Source organism: Aphanomyces astaci (assembly GCF_000520075.1).
Source record: "Aphanomyces astaci strain APO3 unplaced genomic scaffold supercont1.8, whole genome shotgun sequence".
In the NCBI taxonomy this organism is placed as follows: Eukaryota; Oomycota; class Saprolegniomycetes; order Saprolegniales; family Verrucalvaceae; genus Aphanomyces; species Aphanomyces astaci.
In genome coordinates, this window is record NW_009798271.1 from 684737 (window position 1) to 697469 (window position 12733).

Below are 12733 nucleotides of genomic sequence, written 5' to 3' on the forward strand. Positions count from 1 at the left end.
TGAATGTGGTCATCCCACATTCAAACCATCCAGCCCGTGTCGGTGCCGTACACCTCCCTGCCGGTGTGATCACGTGGTTGCGCGGGTGGTGACGCAAGAGGTCTTGGTAGCACCCATCGCAAACGCAAAGTGCTAAAGCCGCCACTTCAGCACTTGCGATGGGTGCTACCAAGACCTCTTGCGACACCGCGTTGGCCCACCAGAGCCACCACGACATTGTGACCCACCGAGCGCACAACATAATGTTAGCTGTAAGGGGGCAACCACTAAGGGGAGAACCACATTGGACATAGTCGGAGTGCACTCATTAGTGCACAATTCTCTGGAGCAGCATCACTGTAACGTCTTCTGTTATAGCCAATCGTGTGTAAGAAACAAGGTGTGATGGATTCTGATTGGATATTAAGAAGGAGCAAGGCGGCTCACCTTGCGAATTCCATTAACAAGTCATTAATTGGCATACACCGCCATTAATTGGCACTTTTACGTTCGAGTTACGGAGTCGCCGGTACAAGACGGATATACTGTACTTCTTCGTAGTACGTATACTAGGTAACCACTATTCGTATACCACATCGAGGCGAGAGGACATTTGATTCGAGTTCATTTTGTCGTAGCAGACCATTTTATTCAGGGGCTTACAGTCAACGACAAATTTTAAGGGACACCGAAGATATCGACCACGTCGAAATCATATTTAAAATTTCGAACACCGCTTTCGGATTGGTTAAAAAATTCTCTCTGGCGCGAAACATTTTAAGTTCCCGAGCACACGACAACAACCCAGTCATTTTGAGCAATGCCACCTTCTAGTCGCAGCAAGATCAGCCCGCAAAAGAAACCACGACGGCGCTACACTCGTGCGACCAAGCTTGCCATGGTCGTCAGGATGCATTCAGCGTGAACACATGACCTTGAGGCCTCGACGGGGATACCGAAGAGCAACCTTGCCCGATGGGTGCAGCAGGCCCACCAGCTCCTCAATGTCAACGGACCATTGAAGCGCTAGAACCTGGACGGCGCTGGCCGTCCCGTAGAAATCCCTGACAGCGCGGCGCTGGAAAGCTTCATGCACAAGCTGCGGGATGCCGAGAGAGCGCTGACGTGCACCCACCTTGTCAATGTCCAAAAGCGCAACAATGGAACGTGGCTCGCCACCTACTTGGCGGAGAAGAACTGTGGGTACCTATCGTTCCTGAAGCTGCTCCAGCGGTTCTGCCATCGCCATCGCTTCACGCGACAGAAGCCAGCGAGGTCCAAGAAGTCTCAAGTGGAGCTGGCAACCACGAGGGCTACGTTTGCAGCCGACTTTCACAAGGCATTCGACGGCTTCGCTTCCGACTCGATCATCAATACCGATGAGACCGTAATGACATACGACATGCCACCCAACGCCATCTGGTCGGTTCGTGGTGGCATAGCTAAGATTGCCACCGGCGAGAAACACTCGTATCGAATGACGGCTGTGCTTTCTGTGCGAGCGAACGGGGAGAAGCTGCCCATACTGTTTAGCATGTGCGGCAAGCCCGGCGGTGACATCGAGAAGGGTGAGTTCGACTCCTTCCCTATTGGCCACCACTACGCGGTTCAAGAGAGCGCGTCGATGGACTCGCGTGTTTGGGCAATTTACCTGCGCAGGGTGTTGAAACCACATATTTGGCAGCCGTCGATATTGTTGCTTGACAATTTCGAACCCCATGTGAGCAAGGAAGGACACAAGATTGCCAGTGAGGAGGCCGGGTGTGTCGTGGCAGCCATTCCTCTAAATGCAATAAGCGTTGTTGAGCCTTTGGACGTCGGGATTATGGCCCCATTTAAGCGCCACTTGCGTAGTTTGTGGTTGGAGGAAGAAATCATCGAGGGTAGCGATAGCGAGGAAGATGTAGATCTCATGACTGTCCCGGCACAACAAAAGCGTCTGACTATGATTCATCGTGCCATAAAGGCATGGGGTCGTATTACGCCGGCGGAAATCCGTCGTAGCTTCACCAAGGCTATTCCTCAATAAAAGAGTTTTTTGTTTTTAAATTGTATCTCGGGAAAAAGTTCACGCGCCTGGGGCTCACTCAAGACACACAACGTGTTTTACCAATGTGCTATCGCGTCAAACGCTTATCCTTGTAGTCGTTTCATCGAACCGTTAATTTAAAGTGTTCGAGTATTTGAAATTCTCGGAAGTTCATCGTTTGTTGTTTGGTTGGGCACAATTCATGCCGAATTTCGAAGTAGTTTGGCCAATCATATTCCGATATGATCAGAAATTCGAAGCATGAAGTGTTTCGAAACGTTTCGGGGTTTCGGGGTTTCGGGGTTTTGCGATGAATTTTTGAAGCATTTATATTCAATTAAATAATTATCATTTATTCGTGTCTTTGAAACGATATGACCCTTTGCGCTTCCTGTAGTTGGTGGTCTGGTCGATGCGCGGCGCTCTCACTGTATGGCACAGGTACCATCGGGCTCGGACACAGGCCAAAGCCTTCATGGCCACCCATTCCAAAGCGTATCATGGCGCTAACAGCGCTTCGACCACCGACCCCGATCCACTCGATCCATCGACCCTTGTGGCGTTTTGCGACGGAAGTGCCCTGGGCAACGGCAAAGCCACGTGCAAAGCCGCGTTCGCGTGTGTGTTTCCTCACAACGAGTCGTGGAACGTCGCGGAGAAGCTGCCGTCTTTGCAGGCAGCAGCGACCGCCACCAACAATCGCGCAGAGTACTTGGCGGCCCTGGAAGCGCTCAAACGAGCCAACGTCCAAGACCCGAGCCAGAACCAGCCGCTGTTCATCTTCTCCGACAGCATGCTACTCATTCGATCCATGACGGAATGGTTGCCCACGTGGATGAGTAAAAACTGGCGAAAAGCAGACGGCAAAGAGTAATGCGATGAACTTGACTGTGGTTCTTTAACCAAGTGATATTGATTAGGGTCAAGAACGTCGACTTGCTCCAGCAACTGACCCTCACCAGAGGACGAAGGCGCGTGCTTTGGCGACATGTGAAGGCCCACACAAACCAACGGGATTGGAAGTCCACTTGGAACGATAAAGCCGACCAGCTGGCTCGGTCCACGGCCCAGTCCTAGGCAAAGTCACGAGATCCAACCCAATTTGGTTGCTTTTCCCTTCACAATTGTGCAAGTCCCCGTACATTTGGCCACTTATGGCATTCATTCGCACTACCTTATACGAACAAGGGTTTCAGAGTTTCCTGAACCAGTCGCCATTCAAAGCAAAAGCAAACGAAACGTGGCAATATCAGCTTGTGTACAGGGATTTTTGTTGTGATAGTGTTAGACGCAACCTTTCTTGCTGCTTTCACAGCCAAAGGTAACTAACTATGCATTATATTGAGCAAAATGCATTGTTGGCTTGCAAAATCGCGTGCAATGTCGATACCTTGACCTTTTTGGCGTTGATGTTACTACATTCCGCGGGGGGCACATGCCGTTGCGTGAGTATGTCGAACGCTTCCAGGTACACTCTTTGGATATTCCACTTGGACAGCTTGCTGATGTCGACTTCCGACGCCGCCAACTGCATGCCCAAGGCAATCTGCACCAGTTTGGCCATAACTTGTCGGGTCAAATGAAGCTGCTGCTGCTGGTTCGGTAAAATGTATAGATGTCGAAAGGGGCGAACGCCACTTTGCGGGTCTCCGAGGAACCAGGCCAGCCATATGTTGAGACAGGACCAGTTTGGCAGAGTCCAGTGCTCTGGGACACTGTGCAGTGCAGTGCCGTCGGCCCACTCGAACGTTCGTGTCATGCGGTCCCGCTGATCCAGCGCAATGAACGTTTTACAAGTGCTGCTTCGACGCACAGGCTTGGCGCACTCGCCGACCGCTTGGCGAATTTCGAGGTGGGCAAAGGCGGCGTTGAAGACGTTCTGGCATTCTGGCGGCCGGAGCTGGGTGATGGCGTCCTCTGAAGCGGCCAATCCGGTGGCTACGGCAATGCTCGTCAACTCCGCCATCACACGTCGCGCCCGCATCATGTACTTGCAATTAAGAGCTCCTTTTACATCGTCCACGGTGAAATGTCGATACGGCCCAATGCGCCGCTTGGGCGCTCCGTGGAACCACTTGATCCACAGGGTGTCGCAACCCATATTATCGTACTGAAAGTCCTCGGGCAAGCGATGCTTGGAACCGTCTGACCATTCATGGAGATAGTTCGCCGAGGATGACGCTGACACGACAGCAACAGGTGCGGAGGGGGACTGTACAGGGTCGGTCAGGCGGTGTCTCGCTTCAATCGTTGCCACATGGGCGTGGAAGCGCCTTTGGCTCGCAGCAGACCGTTGCAAGGGTTTACCAGGCAAAGACTGTCGAGGGGACGGTTCCATGGATTCTACGTTAGAACTCGGTGGGCTTGCCGAGCCCATCGACGGCGCCTGACGATTCACAGGACGGGCTGGCTGCTGTGCACGGATCGAAAACCGCTTCCATGTCGCAAGGTTCCACGCGTCGCCTCGTTCTCGCGCGAGTCTTCGTCGCGCTAAGCACGCTCCATGTGGAAGTCTTGTCGCATCAACATCTCGTCGTTGTCGATGATTGCCGCAGCGCCGCGCGCCACCCATGGTAGTGTGTTTGGGATTTACCCTTCTTGATGCCATGTTCTCTGACCAATCAGTAGAAACGTTCGAAAGATGATGTTTCACTCTCTTGAAATATCCAATCCAAGTTGACCGAAACGAACCAATCATGGCTGAGTACTGGTGGTTATGTCGCTTCAGTTGACATCAACCAAAAAGTCAGTTTGATGCAGGCAGCAGCGACCATGCACGGGTTCTGGGGACCTGTCACGAGCAACATGGACTGGTAAGACGACTCTCCGTCGGGCATAACGTCAACATTCACGTGGGGTTCATTCTCTAGGTGTGAAGACAACTACGCGTGGTCGCACTACGTTGCAGAATGGTGGAACACATGGAGGTAGTACACACCCACCCTCCTCATCGTCCCTTGGGCCCCGATGACTGTATATCATGACACTTGCCGAGTAGCAACGTGCCGTGGATTATCATCGCCGTCTACGCCATGCACAAGTCCAGCCAAGCGTTCGCGGAGTCGAGCCAGCCGCCGTCAATTCGGCGTGCGTACTGGGTGCCGCTGATTGTATTTAGCGGGTCCTTTGCCTTCCACGTGTCCTTGACGCATGTTGGCCAGCAGCTGGACGAACTGCCGATGTTGTACGGTTGCTTTTACTTTCATTACGTCACGCTGCGTCACCATCGCGGCATGAAAGTCGCGGCACTGGGGCTTTGTGGCGTCATGACTGTGTTGATGCTGCTCTTTCGCCACTCGATCGTGCCGTTCATCGTATCGTACGCCCTGCTGGTGCGCATTCCATCTCGTTTCACTCTTGTATGTAATACTACCACTGTATAAAAATAGGTTATTGGGTTGCTCGCACGCAGCTACATGCTCATGAACACGTACAAAACCCTGCGGCAAAGTCAAATCCTCCAACGAGGGTTCTACCTGTACATGGTTGGGTTTATTCTGTGGGTGATCGACCAGCAGTTTTGCGAGGTGGTCAAGCCGCTGCACCTGCATGCGTTATGGCATGTATTCTCTGGCGCTAGCACGTTCTACTGGATCCAGTTTGCATGTGCACACGAGTTTATCGTGACCAATCATGGCCTCCAAGTCCGAAACATTGCGACCGTGCTTCCCTTTACGACAATGGGAAAACAACTTCAGTAACAACAGCCATACCAAGTTTGGCGAGTCTGAAAACGCTAATTACCGTACATTGGGTGGTCAGAATCTCCACGGAACGTCCTCCGTATAGGTAGGTGCTATTCATACAGTACTCCGTACTATAGTATTAATATAAATAATACTGTACTACCAATACACGTTGTATTGTCAAGTCGATTCGAAAAGGCAGATTCTATTAACGTTACTCGATCAATTTTTCACCAATCGAACTTCTGAACCGTAACTTCTGTTCGGCTTGTCCAGTTCTATCGTTATTAGCGGCTTATTTTCCTAAAAAATGTTAATACAAAGTTGGAATAGCTGTCGAAAGACAAGGCCTTTTTTGTAGTCTTTAGATGACTTGCACCATAGTGTAGCAATTTCCGTTTGGGCCTCACAATCTCCTCGATATCGCGCCGACAAGCGCCAAAGAAGGGTGACATGAAGATATAGGAACCCTTAATGTGAATGAGCCACGGAGAGGTCAGATTGAGCTGTAACTACAGGCATGTATTGGTTTACTTATCTCGTTGAAATCAATGAGAACTGCATAGACCGTACCGAAATGGTAGTAGTATACAAACTTTCATATAGCTCACTATGAGGAACCATATTGATTGGAACAACCAGTTTTCTTTCACGTATTAATACTTCGAAGTAATTGAAGTGGGGTGCTTACATACTGTATATCGAACTAATCGACCAATCAAAACCCAGATCATTAATCGTGTAACGTTAGCCAATCAAATCTGCTCTTTGACCAATACAATATCTTGTGACCAGGGATCGTCAACAATATATTGACGTATCAATAATTGATAATACTATTGCGGGCAATAATGTACGAGCCTACCAATATCAATAATATTGAACAATATAAAATATTGTATTGTTCAATATATTGTTCAATATATTGAACAATATATCAAAAACCAGGCACCCCACACCCTTACAAAATCGACCAAAACGTGGTTAAAGGCATGACGCACAACATGCAGCAGCCATATAGCCTAAAATCCCTCTATAACGCAAGATAGAGAGCTTTAAGGATCCGGAGTAATTACTCGATCTAAAAACAATTAGTATGGACTAGGACGGTTTGAAATCGCAAATTCGAAAAATAACCTGAATTTAATTAAAGCAATACTAAAACCAAGTGATTTTTCGGTGTAGAAGGCAATAGATACAAATTTTAACTTTAAACCGTTCTAGTCCATACTAATTGTTATTAGATCGAGTAAGTACCAATGGTAATGTTGTTGCCAAGTACATTATGAAGGACATCTTCATTTTTTCCTAACCGTAGAATTGTTTTCGTACGGAGATAGGAGCCTTCTCCGAAGCCTCACCCATGTATAACCTATTTAACGCATATTTAAGCTTGAAGTTTGTATACTTTGAAGCAGCGTTAAAGGATTCTGACATTGAATTCTCCTCGAAAAACTGTCTTGGCACACTATGCCTACAGTATTTTCTGAAATTTCATGACAAAATTCACTTGCTCTAAGTATCGAATTCTTTGGGGTATGATGACTTTTGAGACCCACTATACAAGGTAATGAAGATGAAAACGATGAAGACATTGACGAAGATGATGAAGACATCGGATCTGACTTCGAGTAAATCGAGCCTGAATATATTGAGCATTATTGTCAATTCAATACAATATATTGCAATTATTTATTGTTCGACTTGCCCAGAACAATACAATACACAATACAATATTGATAAGGCCTGCTTGTGACTACTTCAATTAGTGTGACACTGGGCGGTTTTTACATACAAAAGTCAGAACTACGTATGATTAATACTACGTAGTATTAATACTTCGTAGTATTATTAATAATAGCACAAACTATACAGTATTTGGTGAATCAGCACAAAAGTCCAAATTTTGGGTAAAAGACAACACACGTATGCCGAGAAACCCTCCTAGAGTACTTCAGTTGGGCATAAACTGGTCCTGTGGCTACAATACACTGGTATGCACACCAATCACCACATTGGAGTTGAAGTGCTTGCATGGTTCAGTAGATGAGACACATCAGGGAGGTCCTGTAGTATATATCCACACATTCGGTACATATAAACCTGTTATCTATTGCTGCCGTCGACTACCGACAAGTCTTCGACCGGCGCACTTCTACCTCTACCAGCCAACCCAACGCACAAGCGACTACAAGAGCGACTTGGCGCTGCTCTTGAGCACACTGACAATCTCCGACGCCTTGCAATCCATCGCAGCATCCGCTTTGGACGCGCCTTTGTCCACGAGCTTGATCCCGCACTCGTTGAGGAACCCCTTGCCTGGTTTGCCATCGAGTCGCAGCTGGGCTTTGATAAACGCCACAGGGACTGATGGCTGGTACGCCTTGCACATGATTTTCAGCGCTTGCAGCCGCATGTGATTAGCATACGCGTCCATGAGGTACCCAGTCATCTTGGGCGGCGCGTCGTACAGGTTGAAGAAGCTCGGGTAGTTGTTGGCAAACACAGCTTCCCGAACTGCCAGTGCGTGCTGCACGGTCGCATCCTGGCGGTCGGCGGGCCGCACCAGTGACAGCGCGCGGTACATGCCGACGTTGCCGGCGTTGTCCGCTTTGGCTTGGAGGCACACATAAATAGAATACAAAATGCGATACGCGAGAAACTCTAGACGGTGGGGGCTGTCGACGCCGTGCTCGTACAGCTGCGCCAGTTGGGTTTGGCATTGGTTGAACTCGTTCATGTCGCCTTCTTCGAGGGCGATACGCGCATGGGTTTCGTACACGAGCACCGTAAACTCATTTTTAATGTGTTGTACCTACGCCGTCATCGTTGTTTGAATATATATATATATATATATATATATGTTTCGCTAGATGTGGTGCGTACCGTGCAGTCTTGGCGAATAGACTTCATTTGGCTTACCACATACAGATAATCACACGTACCTTGCTTCCACTTGAGTCGTACTAGGTCCAGTGCTTGCTTCAATATCGGTTCCGGACGCACCGCCGATGGAAGTGGGGCCTAAGTACCAACATATGATGTACCCGTTAGCATAATATTTGGCTCGATGATGGGCCGGGTGCATCCAATTGTTCGATATATATATATATTGTCCAGTCGATTCAACAGACAGTGAGTGGGGTAGAGACAATCGATCAAATTCAAACCAATCAAAACCCACAACACAGATCCAGAAGCCAATCAAACTCGCTCGTTTGAACAAGATAAGCATGTACTTGAAATATAAGTGTGAAAGGCGACTCTAAAACATTCAGGACTGAAAAAGTCGATGTATGGATTCGCCCAATCAACCCAATATATATATATATATATATATATATCACGCACCGACGTCAATCGAAGGTAGTCCTTTTCGACTTTGACGCACGTGCCACGAATGATCATCGCGTCCAAATCGAGCTCGCCCTCGTCGTTCAGCACTTGCAGGGGACCCGCGGGCTCGTCGTCGGCCGTTCGAAATGCGTTCGCATGGAAATTGTCTTTGAGAAACCGTTGCTGCCGCTGCAGCTTCTTCTGCTCCGACTGGCCATACTCTGCGTCCATGTCGGGCTTGCGCTTGGTGGCTTTCGACTGTTGCTTCTTCATGGACGTGTAGTCTAACGGGATAAAGCTATCGGAAAAGGGAGAGGGTTTGGTGGTGTGCGGCGGACGCATCATGGGCGGCCGAGGGGGTGGAACCAGGCCCCGAGCGGCCATCATGGGGGGTCGCGGCGGAGGCGGGCGGAGGTGCGGCATCGGACCAGGAGGGGGCTGGCTGAAGGGGGTCGCTACGTGGGCGCCGTGCTGCAGCGGCAAGATTTCCACATCCCAATTCTTTGTCCACAGGTTGTTGGCAGTCATAGAACTTGAGATTTTCTCCTTAAGAATGGACTGGACAATAGCTTTGTCGGCATCACTACGGCATTTGGCAAATGCACGTTCAACGTACGACTTGAGCGAGGTGGGCCATTGGCTTGCTGTGACTGGAGTTGCGGCGGCGGGCGAGGTACTTACTTTGTCCTGGAACGCCTGTGGCGCGTACGGTCGTGGAGGAGCGCTAGCGATGGTGACGGATGGACCAAACTTGGAACCCTGATGTTGCGGTCGAGGTGGTGGGCGCGGCATGGCTTTTCCTGTGTTCCATTGCCATTTGGCGGTGGGAGAAGGGTTACTAGACGCTACTGATATACTACTGGGAGCTTCCGAAGGTGCTGCTGCTCGTGGAATACGGTCCCATCGGCTACCGTTCGTCTTCGCAGCGGGAATCGGACGGGGCGGACCTGTCAAGTGCGATGGTCCCGCAGGTACCTGTTGCTGTGGAGTCGCGTACTGCTGGTAGGCTTGATGCGGATTCTGATAGGAGAACTGCTGCATTTGCTGTGGAGTAAACGGTGGACGGAATGGAGGGGGTCGTGGAGGAGTGCTAGATGCATAGAATTGCGCGTACCCGGCGAACTGGGCGCCGCTTCCTGACGGTTGCTGCGGATTCATCGGTAATCGCCACCAGTTCCTTCTTCAGAGTGCCGACCTGTAGAAACGGATATTACCCGACACGGCATTTTACACAGGTTTTTGATCGATCGGATTGGCTAAATATGGGTACATTTTAGCCAATAATACGAGACTATTTCATGATTAAACAGCCAAATCCTGAAGTGAAAAAGATGATGAACCGAATGGGGAAGCTGTCTGTGCTATTGTCCTGCTTGCCGCCCATGGCGTCAATGAATGTTCGACCGGCGTCGCGTGGATGGTCGTCTGCCCACGAAGCGTGTCGCATGATGTCCTCCAAAGACACTTTGGTCATGTCTGAAGCGGATTGGCAACGCAAGCTCACCCCAGCACGCTTTCGAATCTTGCGTCTCAAAGACACAGAGTACCCTGGCACAGGAGCCTTCAACAAGCACACGGACAAGGGCGTGTACACTTGCGGTGGATGTGGGACTCCTCTCTACACATCCGAGCACAAGTTCGACGCGGGATGTGGCTGGCCTGCGTTTTTTGATGCTGTGCCCAATGCGGTGAAAGAAATCCCAGACGAAGATGGCCACCGAACCGAAATCGTGTGCGCTGTATGTGGGGGCCATTTGGGCCACGTATTCAGGAATGAAGGGTTCCCAAACCCCACCAATGCTAGGCATTGCGTGAACAGCCTCTCGTTAGACTTTGAATCCGACGAGCTGTAGTTAACCTTTGGCATAATTTCATGTGACGTATTTTTCCCTGGCGTGTTGTGGCAATATATCTTGTCTTCACTATACTGTAGTACAGTGAGGTCAATCTTGAACAGTGTTTTTTTAGAAAATGTATTGATTGGCTGAACCATTCAGAAATCTTGTAAATGGGTTTTTAGAATGGATTTTGATTGGCTAGTTCATTCATAAATTGATTTGCCAAGTCTATTTATTCGATTCTACTGGCGACTACTCCAATTACGAACCGACTTACAGTAGACATCTAAACAACACGCGGCCCTTACTGTATCACGTGGACGTGCCTGTGTGGATGAGTATACCATCGCTAGAAATACACTTGCGAATGATGCATTACATCCTGACATACTATACCGTATACCCCCCGCTGGTACAGCACCTTGAAAACTACTGTATTCAGGCATGCGCATTGGTCTAAATCCATCACAGGACTTATATTGCATTGGATGAAAATAATTAACGCATGGTGATTGGATATTTCTGTCCAATTAGAGACATGCCCAACCTGAACTATGAAAATGTTCCAAACCAGTACTGAAGCGGGGGGTATACGGTAGTCAGTGATGTCATGTCGATTCGATTCTTCATTGGTAACTACGATCTTGGAGTCAACGTCTTTGGTGTGCTTCTACGAGATATAATAACATTGAATAACTCCTTGCCAGATCAAGTGTACCTTACCAGCCATAAGGACAGGCCGACGAAAATGTAACACCGCCGCAGTGCCAAAACCTCCACACAATACTGACACTAGTTGGTCTTCCATTTATGATCCTATCAAAGTACTACACTCTGAAGTACTACGTGGTAAGTGTTATAATACACATACAGTATCGTAAATACAGTAACTAAGTTAACTTTATTGTCGGGTTCATTTTTACGGCAAATACACATGTGGCCGTCCTAATTGCCGACATTACGGTATTGCACTTGCCACAAACGAAAGGTTAGGCTTACAATCAACGCGTGGTCTTACTATTAGTAGTCAGCAAGTGACCGTGATTAATAATTCAGTTGCTTTGAATACGCCACAATAACGGGAAAACACGGGTTACTAGTTATCGTGTTGTAGTAGGTAGCTACAATGCTTCGACCATCAACGGGGTTCGATTAAGCCGTGCGAAGGATGATGTGGACACCGCTATCCGTGTCCACGACGCCGCTGAGCTCACCCACAGGCAACCCGAATCTATTCAAAGGATTTAATAGGGTTTTATCATTCGGGAATCACGTACGAGGCATCCTCGAATGGCTTTTGCATCATGCCGCGACCGAACGGCCCCAAGTCACCGCCACGAGCACCGCTGCTGCAGTCGCTGTATTGCACCGCCAAATCTTCAAAGCGGGCTTCTCCCGACGCAATCTTGGCGCGGAGTCCTAAAGAAAGCTTGCATCAAGTGGACGTGGCCACACATATGGACGCACCCAGGAGAATTTCAATGGCTTCTTCCTTGGAGCGCGTAATATTGTCGCTCAGGCGCGACGCTAACACAGAGATAATTGTCATCACTCCACATGAGCTAGACGCACGAAGGACATACCAGGGCGGCGGGAACCGCGATGCTTGATCAGCAAGTGTGACGCACGGACTTGAGACATGCTTCTTCGAATGTGGTTGTGGAGGTGTGGCGCATCAGAGTTAAAACACGCACCGAGTTGCTAATTGGGTTAAACACAGAAAAATACAATACATAGTACTATATATGTGGTACCCGCACCTTAGGTTAAAGCACCCGTTTTTGCACGTTAAAGTCATTGGAACTACAATTACCTACGAGTTCTTATGCTCTACTTCTACTTATAACGTTACTATATTATCCGGA

General features: G+C 48.9%; 5 protein-coding genes across 5 annotated transcripts; 2 read left to right on the plus strand and 3 right to left on the minus strand.

Moving 5' to 3' along the window:
- Positions 1-3250: 3250 nt before the first annotated feature.
- Positions 3251-4610, minus strand: H257_04682 (hypothetical protein). Its single transcript, XM_009829278.1, has one exon. It carries the CDS (start codon positions 4578-4580, stop codon positions 3345-3347), a length of 1236 nt encoding a protein of 411 aa, XP_009827580.1. The 5' UTR covers positions 4581-4610; the 3' UTR covers positions 3251-3344.
- Positions 4611-4735: 125 nt separating this feature from the next.
- On the plus strand, positions 4736-5883 carry H257_04683 (hypothetical protein). Its single transcript, XM_009829279.1, has 4 exons — positions 4736-4821; positions 4879-4935; positions 5007-5340; positions 5398-5883. The coding sequence occupies exons 1-4, from the start codon at positions 4763-4765 to the stop codon at positions 5707-5709; spliced, it is 762 nt and encodes a 253-aa protein (XP_009827581.1). The 5' UTR covers positions 4736-4762; the 3' UTR covers positions 5710-5883.
- Positions 5884-7755: 1872 nt separating this feature from the next.
- H257_04684 (hypothetical protein) lies at positions 7756-10229 on the minus strand. The gene is made up of 3 exons (XM_009829280.1): positions 9046-10229; positions 8581-8718; positions 7756-8509 (listed from the first exon to the last, which is right to left on the minus strand). Exons 1-3 carry the CDS (start codon positions 10186-10188, stop codon positions 7883-7885), a joined length of 1908 nt encoding a protein of 635 aa, XP_009827582.1. The 5' UTR covers positions 10189-10229; the 3' UTR covers positions 7756-7882.
- Positions 10230-10354: 125 nt separating this feature from the next.
- H257_04685 (methionine-R-sulfoxide reductase) lies at positions 10355-10911 on the plus strand. The gene has a single exon (XM_009829281.1). It carries the CDS (start codon positions 10362-10364, stop codon positions 10881-10883), a length of 522 nt encoding a protein of 173 aa, XP_009827583.1. The 5' UTR covers positions 10355-10361; the 3' UTR covers positions 10884-10911.
- A 964-nt stretch (positions 10912-11875) lies between these two features.
- Positions 11876-12528, minus strand: H257_04686 (hypothetical protein). Its single transcript, XM_009829282.1, has 4 exons — positions 12452-12528; positions 12336-12395; positions 12146-12287; positions 11876-12099 (listed from the first exon to the last, which is right to left on the minus strand). Exons 1-4 carry the CDS (start codon positions 12507-12509, stop codon positions 12021-12023), a joined length of 339 nt encoding a protein of 112 aa, XP_009827584.1. The 5' UTR covers positions 12510-12528; the 3' UTR covers positions 11876-12020.
- Positions 12529-12733: the final 205 nt, after the last annotated feature.